At 42.7% G+C, this 16,477-nt stretch overlaps 1 protein-coding gene across 2 annotated transcripts in view; it reads left to right on the top strand.

Annotated features, from left to right (window-relative positions):
- ERBB3 (erb-b2 receptor tyrosine kinase 3) overlaps positions 1–12,447 on the top strand; it is a 241,740-nt gene extending 229,293 nt beyond the window's left edge. For both annotated transcript variants that reach the window (XM_085600288.1, XM_085600289.1), the window contains exons 25-28: positions 2,897–3,079; positions 4,798–4,869; positions 5,402–5,681; positions 6,068–12,447. In XM_085600288.1, coding sequence (XP_085456414.1) covers positions 2,897–3,079; positions 4,798–4,869; positions 5,402–5,681; positions 6,068–6,750 — 1,218 coding nt within the window. In that variant the 3' untranslated portion in view covers positions 6,751–12,447. The remainder of the gene's footprint in view (positions 1–2,896; positions 3,080–4,797; positions 4,870–5,401; positions 5,682–6,067) is intronic.
- Positions 12,448–16,477: the final 4,030 nt, after the last annotated feature.

The following is a 16,477-nucleotide window of genomic DNA, read 5'->3' on the forward strand; positions in this document are numbered from 1 at the left end:
TATGTGGGTAGTGCTGTGCTTGTATGTTTACCGCGCCATGGTTGTGAGTAATGATGTGTTTACACTTACGTGTTTGAAGTGTCTTTGTTCTCTTTATGGAGTACCACGGCTGTGTGTGTGCAGTGTGCCACGGTGCTTCAATATATGCAGTATTCTCTGTGGCGATTGTCTGTGCGGAAACAGTTTCCTACTGAAGTGAAATTTTAACTATCTCCACCAAAACCCTACTGAGCGCGAAAATGAGGTGAACTCGCTGATGTTTGAAAGATAAAATGCATAAATATTGAGGTTTCAGTGGTCCTGCCTCTGGGCCCCGGTGCCCGCGCCTGCTGCACCAAAGGAAGTTGCGGCCCTGGGCACGGGCGCGTGGTATCTTGCGGCAAAGTCATTTTGGATGCATAGGTTGAGGGCTATTTCCCGCTGCCACCTACTGCGGGCTTACGTGCTACACGTCATGGGCTCTTCCATTACATAGGCAAGCCCCCGCTCACGAGTGTGAGAATCGTAGCTTCCATCCAAAGGCAAGGGAAAAGAATGCGTGCGGAGTCTGTGCACATTTGTGATTGTGCAGTGCGGGGCATGCCTGCCCGTGTGTCTGCACTGCAGTGCTGTGTTTCATTGTGTGCAGCGCCAGCGCCGTACTTGTGTGTTAGTGAAAGTGCAATGTTGTGACTGTGCTTGTGACGTGCTGTGATTATGGGCGTGTCTAGTCGTATGTACTGTTTCCCTGCCTAAAGTGGGTGTTTAACATTCAGACACCGTTACAAACCCGGTCCTCCTGCTCGATACAGATGCGGCATGCCAGCCTGCAGGAGCAGCGTGCTGTCCATTACCCAGGGAGAGGAGAGGGTGACATCTAGCGGCACACAGCATTTACGCTTTCGCATTTTGCACACAATGTTTATTAGAACTGTATTCATTTGGGCCTGGTAGAATAGGTTGCAGGAATGCAAGTGTAGTCTTTCAACAACATTTGGACTGGCTGAGGAGTACATAATTCTTATTTTTCATCATCTTCTCGCTCCAAATTTCACCGGTGCAGTCTTTGAAATACAGAAATGTCAGTGGAAGATCTGCATTGCGTACCACGTTATCCGTGAAGTTTGTGGGTGGAGGGCTTCTGTCTCGTACTGTTGTCTGGGGCTTGTCTTCTTTACCAGTTGTCAACCATAATAACAAGTGGGCCAGATAATTGGAGCCCCTTTGCAAACACCTGTTTGCACACGGATTGCAATTACCAGTGGCGCAAAGTAATTGGAATCAGCATATATCAGCAAATAACCCGTAAACGTGTGTCAGAATTGAGGGTATTTGCAAATTCTCAGTAACCTGTTTTTCATAATGTAATGTCTACCATCAACCGAATATAGGTGCCTCAAAACTTTAAATATGTTATTGGATTTTCTTTCTGTTCCCTAATCTTCTACAAATAGATGGTCATGGAAATTCTTTATTTTCAAAGTAAGGTTTCAAAGACCTCATGTCATGTCATGTGGATAAAGTAGGTTGTGTATTGTGTAACCATCGAAGTACTTGGTTGTGTGTGTGTCCGTCATAAAAGGCACACCGTTGAGCAGCAGAAATGTAAACTGGAGGTTTTCTTTATGACCGAGGATGTGGTAAATAAATCAGGGACTGTGTATTACAAGAGGCTGATGCGTGCTCGATAATTAGTACGTCATTTACCCAGGCCTTTAAGTGACAATGTATTTCTCCTCTCTAGTGTATTTTTGATAGGAATTATAAAAATATTTATAGAATGAAAGCATGTTACAGCATTTGATGATTTAAATGTTCATTAGTCATTCGCAGTAATGTTTTATGCATCCCAGTTATATCCTGTGCATTCAAACCACGTACAAAACTTTCTTTGCCCTTAAAGTATTCTGCAACCCTGTTGTATGCTATGCATTCAAGATACTTACAGCGCTTTGATTCTGCACCCCTGTCATAACATTTGTATCCAAGTCATTTACAGCGCTTTCTAGTAAAGTATTGTGCATTTCTGTCATATGCGATGCATCCAAGTCATTTATACTCTGAAGCTACAGACCCTGCCACGCGTGATGCACCTCTGAGAAGCATACACACTGAGTGCCAGCACTGGGCATAGCTTAAAAAACATAAAAATAGAAAAGTTTCTGACACTAGGCCCTGCTGGTACACAGCATATATATTGCTCAGAGGTGCGTGGCACTGGCAGGGTCTAGCTTCAGAAACATTTCTATCTACATGTTGTTATATGATGTCCCTTTATTAATGTAATAACTGCACTTTCACAATTGCTTTATTAACATTCTTGCTTCTCAAATTTCCTTGAAAATGCACCATTTACCCACTCTTTTTTCAAAATTTTCCCGAACCCCCCTTAAGATGTTCAGGCTCGCTCGCTCCGCTCGCTCGCCATGATGCACTCTGACAAAAAGTTTACACCCACCATTTTCAAAAGTCACCAGCCGCCACTGGACGTGAGGTTTGAAAGGTGTTAAAGCTGCATTTAGAACACTGTCAAATAGTAAAGAGGAGGCGAGAAGGCCTCATCTACCTAGGAGGTAGTAAGAGTACACTAAGGCGCTAATTTCATGATGTTATGGAGGTGGTATGATTGCATTTAGGAGCTTTTGAAATGAAGCTTGGGCGTGATAATGCTGCTTTTACTAATTAATCAGATGCCACTTTGGAGGAGGCAGGGTTGTGTGGAAATTGTTGTGTTTCCCTTTGAGATGGAAAAGTTAACCCTTTGATGTTTAGATGGAATTCTGGGGCCTACCAATGTCCTCGCAGTCCACTCGCTGCTGACTGGGAACCTGATACTGCTGCAACCAGTATGGGTTGTGAAGCATCACTCTCCAGTGTCTCCTAAACCGTTACCTACTTTTGTCTTCTTTCTTCCCAGAGAGAGACCCGATCCCACAGTACCACCCCAAATGCGGAGACCCCAGGATCTATAGCAGATATGGAGCTGGACGACATGGACATGGTGGATCCAGAGTCTGAGCTGGAGGATGAGGAAGTCAACTCCCTCTTCAACATGTCCATGAACCACCTGACCTCCCGCCAGCGCATCGACTCCTCCAGGGTAAGGGGAAGACTATGTATGCGTGTGTCTATCTTTATTTAACTACCACACTTGTTTCTAAGCGCAAGCGTCAAAGCGACACAGATGAAAATGAGTGGCTGGCAAACAGTGACTGAAAGTACAAGAGGGCTCACATACATTCCACTGGAACTCATCTGGAGAAAAGCTATTTTGTCCAGAAGAATAAACCTTAGCTCAAAAGACCGCTTGGTGGCTCTTGTTGCAAACTCAAAAGTCGGCGCATAATCTGGCAATACAAGAGTAAATAGATCCCGCTATTAGTTTCAAACTTCAAGCCCTCCCGAAATCCAATCAGAGACTTTCCCATTGTACCAGTCATTTGCAACAATGAGAAGAGAGCAGGGCATGTTCTACATGTGCTTCATGCACTAGCAAGCAGAAATGGGTCATGGAAGTAACTGGTCTAACTTTAGGTTTTCTCTCCAATTGAACTCTGAGTGGAGGGAGCATTGTTCTTGAGAAGGCAACTCCATTCAGAGAGTCCACCTCCCTCAATGGCAATGTATCTAGATTTTGTTATTTATTGTACAGAATTTTAAAATGTACACAAAAATAAAGTAAGGCTACTACTACCACCGCCCTCAGTGGCAATGTCATTTCCCATCATGGCTCTGCTGGTAGAGGAAAACAAAAGGATGTTTGTGGGAGCAGTAGAGATCAGTCGAATGACATTGTGGCACACTTTAGAAGGGATGATTGGTTGGGCTTAGAGAATGGACGAACATTGATTCTCTTCACATAGGCAACAGTTTATATTTTAGGTGGAGATTCCAAGATTACTTGTCGCTCCAGCAGAAGGTATTAATATACTGAAGATAGCGTGTGATAGTCAGAAACCCATATTTCTAGATGTGCACCTAACAAAACCAGGCATATCTTTAAAAAGAGCGAGAAGGGTCACACACTCTTTTAGTAACACAAATGAACTTGAAATCCCTTTACACAGTATTCTACTCCTCGGAGATAGGGAGCCGCCTGTTCGTAAACTCCTGTGACCCTCATTTACAAAACATATAGAAGGCCTCTGGACCTCTTTTAAAGATGCAAGGTACCCGACCCCCAGGGCTAACAAGCATTTGCAATGCAATAGGTCTTGCAATTGCGAGATTTTGAGCTATTGGCATTGTAAATGACAATGCCTTTCATTCATGTGTTTAAAAAACCGGGAACAATAAAAGGCATTGTCATTTACCATACCATTAGGTCAAAGTGTGAAGAATGCGAGACCTATTGCATTACAGAGTGCGCGGTGTCTCTGAAGTGGGCGCGGCGCTCAGCATTGAAGTAAAAAAAAAAAAGCTTAAACAGAGCGCGGTGTCCCTGAAGTGGGCGCAGCGCTCGGCAGTAAAGAAAAATAAAAGCTTAAACAGAGCGTGGTGTCCCTGAAGTGGGAGCCGCACTCAGCATAAAAGTAAAAAAACAATAGTGAACAAGGCAATAATGCCGAAACGCATAACAGCGAGATTAAAATAATTGAGGAAAACTATTGAAGTGTCTCGCCTCTTGTGTGATGTCCGATTTATATTGGATAATTGGTACTGGAAGGATATATATATATATATATATATATATATATATATATTTATTTATTTATTTAGAGCGAGATAGAGTGTGTCTTTGTGTTGTGTGCATTTGGTGTGCAATTGTGAATCTCCCTTGTTGTCAGGCCTGTGTTTCACAGCTGTCTTTCTTTGCAGAGTCAAACCCAGCTTAGTCTTGATGCTGGGTACATCCCTATGAACCAGACCCCTTTCAGTGTATCTCGTCAGGTATGTACATTCTTCATGTATTTGTAGACCAATGTTAGCTTCTGTAGCACAAAGAGGATAGGGAGTTAGGGTGGTGGAATAACTGAGACCCGCACCTCTCTAGACAGTGCAGAGCCTACTCCTCCTGCATATGGGATGATGATGCATTTATGCAAAAACAGAATGTGCTGTGCCTGCAAGCGAGTTTGTGATGGGTTTGTGTAAAGGCCTCAGTGTGAACGTGGTAATTGGAAAAATGGACGTAAGCAATGCACAACAGGATATGGGTGGACTGTGGTTGGAATCCTGGGGTCACCTGTTGGGTGGAGCATCTTACTGTGGGAAAGATGAGGCCCCTAGAAGAAAACAGTTACTTCAATATGGGAACTTTTAGAAGCAGATCACTGCTCCCTAAAGCTGATGGGGATTTTCACTATTAAGGAGGTATGTAAAGTATCATGCACAATCACTAGGGGACCTACTTACACCCCTGAGAGCTCATCACATTTATAGATCATTTTATGTTCCCACTCCATTTTCTGTGACCACATAGAACTCCTCACGACCAAGCGATCTGGGATCTCGGCTAACACTGCGCATCCGAAAGGAATCCACAGGCCGGACGCTATCTGAATCCTCTGAGGGCCGTGGTACCATCTCTGAGAGGGAAATGAATGAGGACAGGTCTGTGTGTGACAGTCTAAGCAGTCGCCATCGCTCGCGGCAAGACAGTGCCTATCACTCACAGCGGGAAAGCCTCCTCACCGTACCTACTACACCTGATACAGAAGAAGACATCAACGGCTACGTCCTAGCCAAACAAGGCAACCGAGGTAGGAATGGGGGGATCAGGGGATGTGCAATACAAAGCTGAGGGCATGGTTGCAGACCTCCAAGCTAAAACCAAACTAGGCATCTAGCCTAGGTTAGTCTCTCTGAGCTCCCTGTTAATTTCACCTCCCTCATTTAAGATATTTCCTTCTATCTCAGAAATTAGAATGCAGAAACCTGTATTAAGCTGAGCAGACTCAGTTGTGTGAGGCATACCTCACGTTAGATTGGCTTTTCCGGGTTTTCTGTTCATTCACAGGCTAAATCTAATGAATAAACTGAGTTTTGCGTAAGCCCCTTAGTTTCTGCATAAGAACCCATGCCCCATTTGGAAAATGTAAATATGTAAATTATGAATTGATTGTTAAATGCATGTTTTCCCTTTCAGAACCAACAGAAGCCATCCCTGATGCCTCCAGAGAGGGAACTTCGAAGGAGCGGCAGAGACGGCCTGCTTTCAGTGTGGGTATGGAGGAGGACGATATTGAAGACAATGGCGAATACAAGTACATGAACAAAGTGGCCACACAAGATCCCACCCCACAGCCTATCCTTCCCCCAGAGCATGTGGAATATGAATATATGGATATAAGATCCAGTCGACGCACCTCCAATGGCAGCAGATACAGCTCTCGACCACAGAGCCTCCTTGCAGAGCCAGCCAGGGGCCAGCCAGAGAACAACGGCGAAGAGGAGTACGAGTACATGAACAAACGTCCAATGAGGAGCGGCTCCCGTGGCACCATAGGGAGCCAAGAGGCAGAGCATGAGGACTACACAAGCATGAATGGCAATAGTTCTCAGCGGGACTCCAACCTGCGGACTGTGACTCCAGCGGTCCGTGGATCTCTCCTGGAGCAGGGTTATGAGGAGATGGATTCCAGGGTGGGCCCAACAGTCTCAAACTATGCCGTTTTACCTTCAAAAATCCTTTCCCCGTGCCACAAAGAGGCTTTACCCAGTGGGTACATGAAGTCCCTCAGGACGCTCGAAGCTAACAATGGTGCCTTTGACAACCCAGACTACTGGCACAGCAATCTCTTCCAAAAGACTGACGCAGTGCGAACATAGCTAAAAAAAACACACAAGGACCATAAGAATGGTGAGGTTGGATCCTAAGGCAGCTTTTCTGTTCTCAACATTTTTGTAAAGGCCCCATGTGCAAGCTCAAAGCACAGGACCAGCATGCATGTTGGGAGCTACTCAGTGAATGAAGAAGAGGACTGACAGAGCCAGATCAGCATCAACAGGCCCACACCCAGGCTTGGTAACTGTCCTGATTGTTGACCAGACAGTGAGGTTTAGCACTGTTCTGTTCAAACACCAGGCCCATTATGTCTTGTTTTCAAAATGGAAAAAAAGAGCAGGTCGAAAATCGTATTGTGAGCTGGTCCGAATGGATGACCCAGGACAATGCGGCCAGTAGCCACAATGATGGTAGCAAGTGCCAACTAGGTCTGTTGTGTCTGCCTTAAACATAACTGATATGATGAGTTAAAGCATGTGAGGAATCACGTTGAGCGTCTAGAAGAACAATCATGGAAGGGGGTGGGTTGAGAAAAGTTAGAAAGCTCTTTGCAGAAAGAGAATCCACAAAAAGAAAAGGAAAAAGAAAGGCTACACTAGCAATTCTGGTCTTCATTATCAACAAATGTAGCAACCATTTTGGATTTCCGATATGTTTAGGACTGTGTTTTGTGGGTTTGCCCAGAATAGGAAAGTTAAAATTAGACCTTCATTGAATTATATAGGAAATACTTTCCATCTGTTGAAAATGTTAAACAAATAATCTTTGCCCTGAGCTGGAAAGCACACCTAGTAGAGGTATGTACACCAGGTTAACTTAAAGCTAGTTAAAAAACAGAATTTTGACACAAAAGGAAGTCCATTAAGTATGTCTTCTATTTCTAGGAGACATTAAAAGTGGACATTGTTTTAGGTGAGGCACTTGTAATCATTTAGACTTTTACAGAAAGAGCCTTCATAAACTCTAAAGATTTTAACGTTAAAACCTAAAATGAGGGACATTGTTAGGTTGAAGTGTTTAATATATTTTGGACACAATGGATTTTGGAAGGATGGCATGGAAACATGGTTATTTTCAGATCCCAAAAAATTGATTTTCTCCCAGGTTTCTCACAGCTGATCAGTACTTTTAATGTTACTAAAGAGAATTTCTCATTGCGCACTCCATCAAAAAACATGCCTCTTGCTCCTGAATCTATCTAAAAAAATCATTAAGCCTCATAGAATGACAGGACTAGATTTTGAATTGCAGTGAGGTTGTTATGGTTTTCAAATGCGATTTAAAGAATCACTGGGGTCCACGGATTTTGACTAAGGTAGTGAGGATGGTGAATTTAAAAATTCCGCACAATTTGGAACAGAGGTTTTTAAAAGGAATTATTTTTTCTCCAAAGTCACCATTTGCCTTTACCTAGTTTGACTCACTGCTGGGCAGAATAAGCACCAAAATCCAGGGGCGGCACACGAGCTGTCCGAGCACGGCTCCCTTGGTTTATGGCACTGAATCCTTAAAATGGGGCGTCTGTGCTTATAAAATGGAATATTATTCCTTATCGAACTTTTCTCAGGGACTACATGGACATTTCACACTGAAGTAGGTCTATTATCTGTTGAGTAGTCCAGTAGTAATCCAGAGTTTTCTCCACAGTCCTACAGAAGTATACAAACCTCCGTAGACCTCTTTGTCTTTTTATACAAAATGTTTGGAACCCTCAAATGTTTTTTGCAGGAAATAAATAAAAGTCTTTAGAGACTCCATAAGAGATGTACATAGAGCACAGAAATGTCATAGATGGTGTGCTACATGGAAATGCGACGTTGACCCACAGAAGATATCTAAAAGTTTATTCATGGCATAGTAATAGAAGAATTAGTACCGCCCTCTGATAACGATGAAATTGAATCTCCTCCCCTGCCCCGTGAGCTCCAAAAATCTCCCCTCCAGAAGCTCAACAGAAAATCCTCTTGATGTGCTCCCACTTATTTGGTATTTTCACTGTTCTCAACAGTTATGGGTAGGAGGAAATTAAACTACATACCTGCCGCCTGCCACCCTTTGTCAGAAAAGGAAGTAGATGGCCATGGGCTGGGAAAAGGAAAATGGGTGAGCGGAGATTAAGTGTAATGAAAGGACAAAGGCTCATGGGGAAGAGAGAGAGACACACGGGAAGGGAAATGGGAGGAGGATAAAAATGCTGATCAAATATCTTAGATATCAATGGCAGGAGTGACCAATAACAGTAACATACAAGTTATGGAGAAATAGAGCGGGAGTTAACCTTTCTCTAAGGTATACAAAATAAAAGGGATTTTATATGAGATTGAAACATTGCCAAACAAATGTATATTTGCAGAACTTTTTTTTACTAGTCCCTGTTCTGACCGTAATATTTTTGACAATCGGGATAATATTATTATTTTTCCAGTGATGTGAAGTTCCGAGGCATCTTGCTTTTAAGAATGCTAAAAAAAAACTGTGACATAGTAGGTAAGCTGCCCTTCTGCATCTGGTTCAGCATAGTTTACAATTTGGATAGGATAAGTTTAGTACCCAAGTATGGCCTGGTAATGTTTTACGCAGTGAATGCATTCTAGATCCCAACACACTATACGTAACGTGCCGGCCGTTAAAGAGCCCCATCTCGTGCCAGCAGGCCCTTCTTTGCTTGTTTTTGGCATACAAGCACTATATGGCTTTTGCTCTTACTCTTGTTCTATTTGGAAACAAGAGGCAGCAAATGTAACTTTGCATCGGTGCAAACTTGTTTTGTAAGATGTATATTCATTTTTAGGTTAAACAGTGGTTGCTTTCTTAATCCCAAAACACCGTAAAGTATAATTTTTCAAAACTGCTAAGGGGCCTTATTTCTTGCTTGAAAGAAAATAAAAGCAAAATATCTCTTAAGACCTCCACCTCACGTGTAGGATTTGAAGGGATATGAATAGTTTACAGTCATTACTCAATGAACATTAATCACTAGATAATAGGGCAAGAAGAGCCATCATTTAACTATGCCATAACACAAGATAGAGTACCCAAAGTAAGAGATTGCTTGGAGCAGCTGGGATAGTTGTAGATATCAATGACAATACTTTGATTGCCACTCAGGCATTGAGTCGCACACCCCCCTTCGCCATGGGTACCCTCTCACCTACAGGCTCCGGCATCCGGGCATCACGCGGAAGGAGTGACAGATGAACCCAATGGATAGAATGAAGTGAAGAAGAATGAGTTTGAACTTTCGATTCACTGAAATTTATAATTTTTTGTTGCACTGTACTTTTTGTATTTTTATAAACTGCCAAAGGAGCACGAACAAATAGCGTGTTAGCTGCACAGCCTGGTCTGCGCGAGCATTCAGCGCACAACTTGTCCTCTCCAAAGGAGGCAGCACTGAGCCACCCCAGCTACCCCAAAAACCTTTTCCTTTTTTCCTCCCCGGTACATGTTTGCTAATTATTGTTTGTTTGTTAGTTCTCACATGTGTTTAGCTTAATCAAAATTGTATAACAAAAGCAGATACCAGGTAAATATACATATTTTTCATTTGTTTTTACACCAATGATTATTGTGGCATTTTCTTATGTTATTTTTTTATAAGAATGAAATGATTTTATGTAGATCAAGTGAACATTTTGTAAAAATCTCCGGAGGGAGGGGGGATTGAAATATTTCCTACGGGTGAAGCAGGACTGTTTACCCTGCAACCCCGCTTCCAGAAAATACTGTTGGCGCCACTGTCTGTATAGAATTAATTTTATATCCAGAGTCCGATTTTGCACACACAAACCATGGAATGGTGTCTATTTTGTAGCAGAACACTGAGCACTATTTAGTTGTGTGGACAATGCATAGAGTGTAAAAGACATTGAAATAACTCTCTAAAGTGAACGCAACTGGAAGGATCTGTATCTCACAGCGGTTACAGAGTTCCAAAGCCAGTGTTTGTGGGGTTGAGTTTGGAGGCTTTGGAGGGGTTTGTGGGCCAACTACGATTTAAGAATGTAATGCTCTCTTATACTGGAATAAGCTTGAGGGAGTTGTACCGATGAACAATTTTGTCAATCATGCATCCCACGGACACATTCTCAACATGAACCTTCCCTTCTCCCAGAGTTTGCTAGCATGCTGGCTTTCATGACCTCTGCGTGTTTCTCTCTTCTACTCTCTTTCCTATATTTCTGTCTTTCTTTCGTCAGTCCTCTCCATACGTGGATCTTTTCCACATTTTCCTTTCTGTGAGGCTCATATCTTTTTTCCTCACTTTTTCTGTCTTCATTTCTTCTACCTTTTTTCGCTCTTAATATGTTTTTACCTCATCTCTCGTTCTTAGTTACTTTTTCTACTCCCTTTCTTTTATTCTCTCTTCCTCTTTTTTTCTTCCCTTCTTTGCTTTTCTTTTCTCGTCTCTTCTTTTTGTTTTTCCTTCCACCAACATTAAGAGCTCAGTCTCTGTGACAAATGGGGCTTTAACTGGAAAATGGATTGCTGACTGCGAGTCGTGTCTACCTTGTGCTTCGATTTGATCAATCTCGCTAAGAGCTCTTCTATAAAAGAAATACATTCAGGTGCCCCTTAAGCCTTGGGATAAGGCAGCCAATTTGGTTTGGATGAAGCACCTGGAATGCAGTACCACATATGTTTTAGTCAAACTATTTCTAATATTCAGAACTTGGTACCAATATTGATTGATAAAGGTGGGCAGGGTTATATATTTAAACTGTTTCACACACGTTCTATTATCTGCCACATTCAGTCGATACAGGTTTCCAATTTAGGTCTGTTGTTAGCCGAGACCTTTTGATTTTACTAACATTAAAGATATAATATAGCTACCTGGAGGGTCTTTGTTCAGCTCTCTTCGTCCATTTCTCTGTTGTCATTCACATTTTCTTCTGCCTGTTACAGCATGTGGGACAGCCTACTTCAGCCATTGGCTAACTTCACTGTGAGTGACTGCATTCTACTCTTTCACAAGAGCACATCCGCACACAGAGTGGTTTCCTTCAGTGCTAGAAATTGGCATGGAAATATGTGCTTTTGGAGATCCAAAATAATATTTCTGCTTTCAGCCAGTGCTTTTTGTTTATATTGGCAAGGGCCCGGAATCGCAGTCAAAAACAGAGTTTTATTTAAAATAAAATGACAAAATAAAATGTGCATTGACAATGCCAAAAGGTTGGCAACCAATACCAGACCTGTTGGCTTTGCCAATGCTTGGTTTATGTTTGTCTTCAGGTTGGAATTCTGTACCTAGCATCCATTTTCTTTGTTGTCTCTAAAATACCAGCACACTTTGAGCTCATCCAGGACATTAGCTCCTTCATACTGACTCTATCTGCCACACACCATCGATCTTTTCCGTGCGGGACCTCAACTGATTGGCCACTACCTCTAGAGGCAACAAAAACATCAGCAGACACTACTCGACTCATATGGACAGCAGTTTTCTAATGAACTGTACACTCCGTCCAATAATTTGAGCAGTGTCCTTTGGTGATCTTATATTTTCTCATGAGCCTCTATAGTTTAACCTTAATTATTCTTGCTCTAAATATGTCTAACACTGTTCTGGGACAATTGGACTAAAGGCAGTCAGCGATCAAGGTGCAGTAGACATAGAAGAAGGGCTCTCTCCACCTCCACCCCACTTCATCTCAGTCCAAAGTGTATGGGAAGAAGAATTGAAACTGTTGTATGATTCTATTTTTATATGAAAATAAAAGTTGTTTTGGTAAATAGCAAGTGTCTTTTTATAATGTGATTTCAATAAGGTGTTTTTTTGGAAGTAGAATGAGTGCGCCTGGATGTACAATATGTTTCTGTCTGTGTTTGAAAACAACAAGGTATATTTCAAGCCCTCTGCCCTCAGCTCTTCCCTCCAGGGCTAGTCTGCTGGTTAGAACTTCAGACAATCAAACCCCTATATTTACACATTTTTATACCATGCTGTCCAGCATCTAAATGTGCTGTGTTGCATTGCATAAGGGAGAAAAAACAGCACAGCATCATAGATAAAAAAAAAAAAAAGATTAGCCTGCTGCTGGTTTCATGCACTGCACTAGTGCTCAAAGAAAGCTGTGCAACAGTACATCCTGGCACCATCGTGCATAGGTGATTGTGTGCTGTCTACCACAGGAATTGTACTCAAGTCTTACACTTGCAATACAAATTTCTATGCACAGACAAACTCAGAAGGTTCGCACGTATTAGATGTATGCTTTGCAATGCAACACATTTCCAATGTGTCTTTTTTTGATAAACGTATAAATTTGCCCTTTTTTGTGCATGGCTCAATTGGGCATTAGTGTTTGACGCAAAACCCAATCTTGCCATCTTAGTACATCAGGTTTTGTATCAAGCTCTATTGGAGTTTCAGTTACCCCCCCCCCCCCCCCCCCCTCCTCAGTATCTATAACTTTGACCTAAAGCGTCATAAAATTATTTTTGCGCTGTGAAAAATACATCTTTTGCACTCAAATTATAAATGACATGAATCACTTTTTGGCAAACTGCGGGATGCAAGAAATGGCACAAAGCCTTGGTAAATCTGGGCCTAAATATATTAAAATATTTTATTTGACTAACTATCAATAGCACCAGGTTACCTCAGGCCGCTGTCCCATGTAGTTAATGTAGTTACAGACACATGACTAAAATGACGGTTGGGAATAGGAATCGCAAGAGCTGGGATGCTAAAATACACAAGTGAAAGGATTTTAGGCATGCATGGTAGGATTGTAGAGATGAGGAAAGTTTATAAGGTAGGATGTGCGTAGCCTAAGGATAGCACTCTAAGACGGATCAGATGGGAGCCTAGCATATTGTATTGTATTGTAATTGCATTTATATTGTGCTTACTGCCCTTGACGAGGCGTTGAAACGCTTTTTCGGCGAGTATCACGCTACTACGGAACCTATAAAGGATTAGTGTTGAATTAGTATAGTGAAATATGACATTAATTTGAGTGGTGGATAGGTTAGTCAATTATTTGGATTCAGAAGGACAGAGGAGGGATAGAGGAGGGAAAAAGGGTTGCATTTATATAGCGCATGTTACCCCATATCTGGTGTTGAGGCACTTTCTTGGCGAGTAGCACGCTACTCTGGGAACCCACTAGAGTAGGTCTCTACCCGAGATTGCTTTACTCACTAACCTTTGAGGGCCGATGTTTGGTCAGAAACTGCCATAACTAGTTTACTATAGGTTAACTTGACTCCTTGAGATGGATTAAGTTCATCCCATGGTTTCCCAAGGTCCTGTCCCCATGCTGTACTTGCAAAAAGTTTTATTGGCAAATGATCTTCACCATTGATGGTCTGAGGCTTCTGACTGGAGATAAAGGATGGCTTTAAACAAGTGAAATATTTCATGGAGATTGTGATAAAGGCCAGGTCCCTTGTCACTCATTTTCCAAGTGAAACAATCCATTGCCTGCTCTAGGGGTGGGAATAACTAGTGTAATTCTAAATCATGTGGAAATGCAGAAAAATTTAGACAGATTAAGCAGAATTAAACAAGATGAGTGATTTTGAATTTAACGCTATTTTCTTAGCACAACAATGCCCGCTCACATCCAAAATGGAGTAACGTTGCATTGTGCGCTAAGAAATAGAGTTAAATAGAACAGAACATGATGAGCAGAGTGAGCAGTCCCTCACGCTAGCTAAATGTGCTTTTGGGGTAGGATTTTCCCTAATGTACTTCCGGCATTTAGCACTAGTTTCTTGGCACAAAATTGCACCCTTGCATCTAAAATGGACGCGTGGATGCATTTTGTGCTAAAAAACAGCGCTAAATACAAAACAACATGAACAGCACTGCAAGCAGTCGCTCGCGTTTGCTAAATTAATTGTTTCTGTGCTAATTCTCCCCCGCCCACAAATTACTCTTACCCAAACTGGTGTAAACGCTAAAGTATTGGTAATTCGGCGTCAAAGAGTCACATGAAATTATCAAAATTACTCCGATTACTCAAGCACAATTAAAATTAGTCCCAGGCTTAACCTCCTCAGCCCTCTTCCTCATCACAATGAGTATAAATGAGGTTACATTTTCCATTGACAGGCCTATGGCAAGCAAGAACATCTTTCAAAAAGAAACCTTTAAAACTTCTCCCCTGTAGAACCTACCTTACAGAAGATCCTCTTAATTGCAGCCTTCCCTGTTTTTTACTGTCCTTATGTCCAGTTCAACTGGCAGATATGGCAAATAAGTCTTGTTTTATCTTATCTACAGATCTTATCTACAGATGTTTTCATCTGATGGCTGCTGCATTGTGGGAGCTCAGATGATCAGAATCATTGGGGGTCTTTGGTTCTTGGCTGAGCGGGTGCCTGTCCATCACTGTTCTATGACGGTTCAAGGATTTTGCACTGAGCCCCCTTTAGCCCCTGGTTGGTGCTGTTTCATGTTTTGGGATTGGTATCTGAGAGCCTCATTTATGAGGCCCTACCGGCACTATTGCGCCGCCAGAACGTCACTTTTTTGACGTTCCGGTGGTACAGTGTGCCACTGGCATATCTTATAAGGCCACGTAAAGCCACGTTAACTGGCTTTTCATGGCCTTATAAATATGTGCACCTTCACACAGAAATCTGCATGAAAGGGGCGTTCCCAGATTCATTAGAAATCATAAGTCTGAGGCAGCGCCAAAAATATACGCCTACCCAGGGGAGGCATAAAGGAGGCACAACGAGGAGAAATATCTTTATTTTTCCTCGTTTTTCCTCTTTCTATGTGTTCTGCAGCACACATAGAAAGAGAAAGAAAAGCCTCTTGTTATTGTTTTTGTGCTGGAAGGTTTTCCTTCCTGCACAAAAATATTCATCCCTGCAACGCAGGTACCCTTGGCTCCATGGTGCAAAGGTGCCTGCGTTGGTGCACGGCAACCCACTGAGCTCCAGCACAGGGGAAAAGGACAGGAATGTGCCGTATGTAATAGAAACGGTGAATTTCTGCCCTTTCCTTTTGCCATAGGGCAGCGCAGTAGCAATGCCTGCTGCGCTACCCTACGGCTTAAAAAACCCATAAATAAGGCCCTGAGTTTGGACCCCGGCTGCATCTTTGGATGATTGATTTCTCTTCCGGTGTTAGTGTGATGTACTTCCGGGTTGGTGGGACAGCTGGAGACATGACTTCTGTGTCTGTAGCAGCTGTGACAAGAGGATGAGTATGTAATTACTCCTGGGTCTGTGTATTTCTTTGTTGAAACTAAGGAAGGCAGAAAACACACTACTAACCATAGTTACCGGTCTCCTAATGCCAGGGAGAGCAGATACCATTTCCGCTGTATATATTCCAAAAGGTGATATAGTCAGGGACTGGGTCTTGCGACTGAGTGTACTGTTTTACTGATATGGTGTCTAAAGATTTGGGGTCATATGTACTTCGGGGCAGATTTACAATAACTGGCGCATCCGTGAATATCAGCAGGGATCCGCCAGTTATTGTGAGTCACGGCTCTGCCACCATAGATGCGCCGCATTTACAATGTGGCGCACCATAGGGAAAAAATGGACAGATGCGTGACGCATCTGCTGCCGTAAATGCGGCGCATTGCTGGAGTTGCGTCCCAAGCGTGACGCAGCTCCAGCAAGGCTCGGGGGTGCCCTATCTTTAAATGCTGCGTCAATCCTTACTGCCCGCTTCAAGCGGGCGCAGGGTTTTGATGCAGCACGGCCTTAAAAGTGGCTAAGTGAAATCTTGTAGATTTCACTCAGCCACTTTTAGGAGGCGTTCCTGTGCCAGAATGCCCCCCCCCCGCGCCG

The sequence above is a fragment of the Triturus cristatus genome, chromosome 4_2, assembly GCF_964204655.1.
Source record: "Triturus cristatus chromosome 4_2, aTriCri1.1, whole genome shotgun sequence".
Taxonomy (NCBI): Eukaryota; Metazoa; Chordata; class Amphibia; order Caudata; family Salamandridae; genus Triturus; species Triturus cristatus.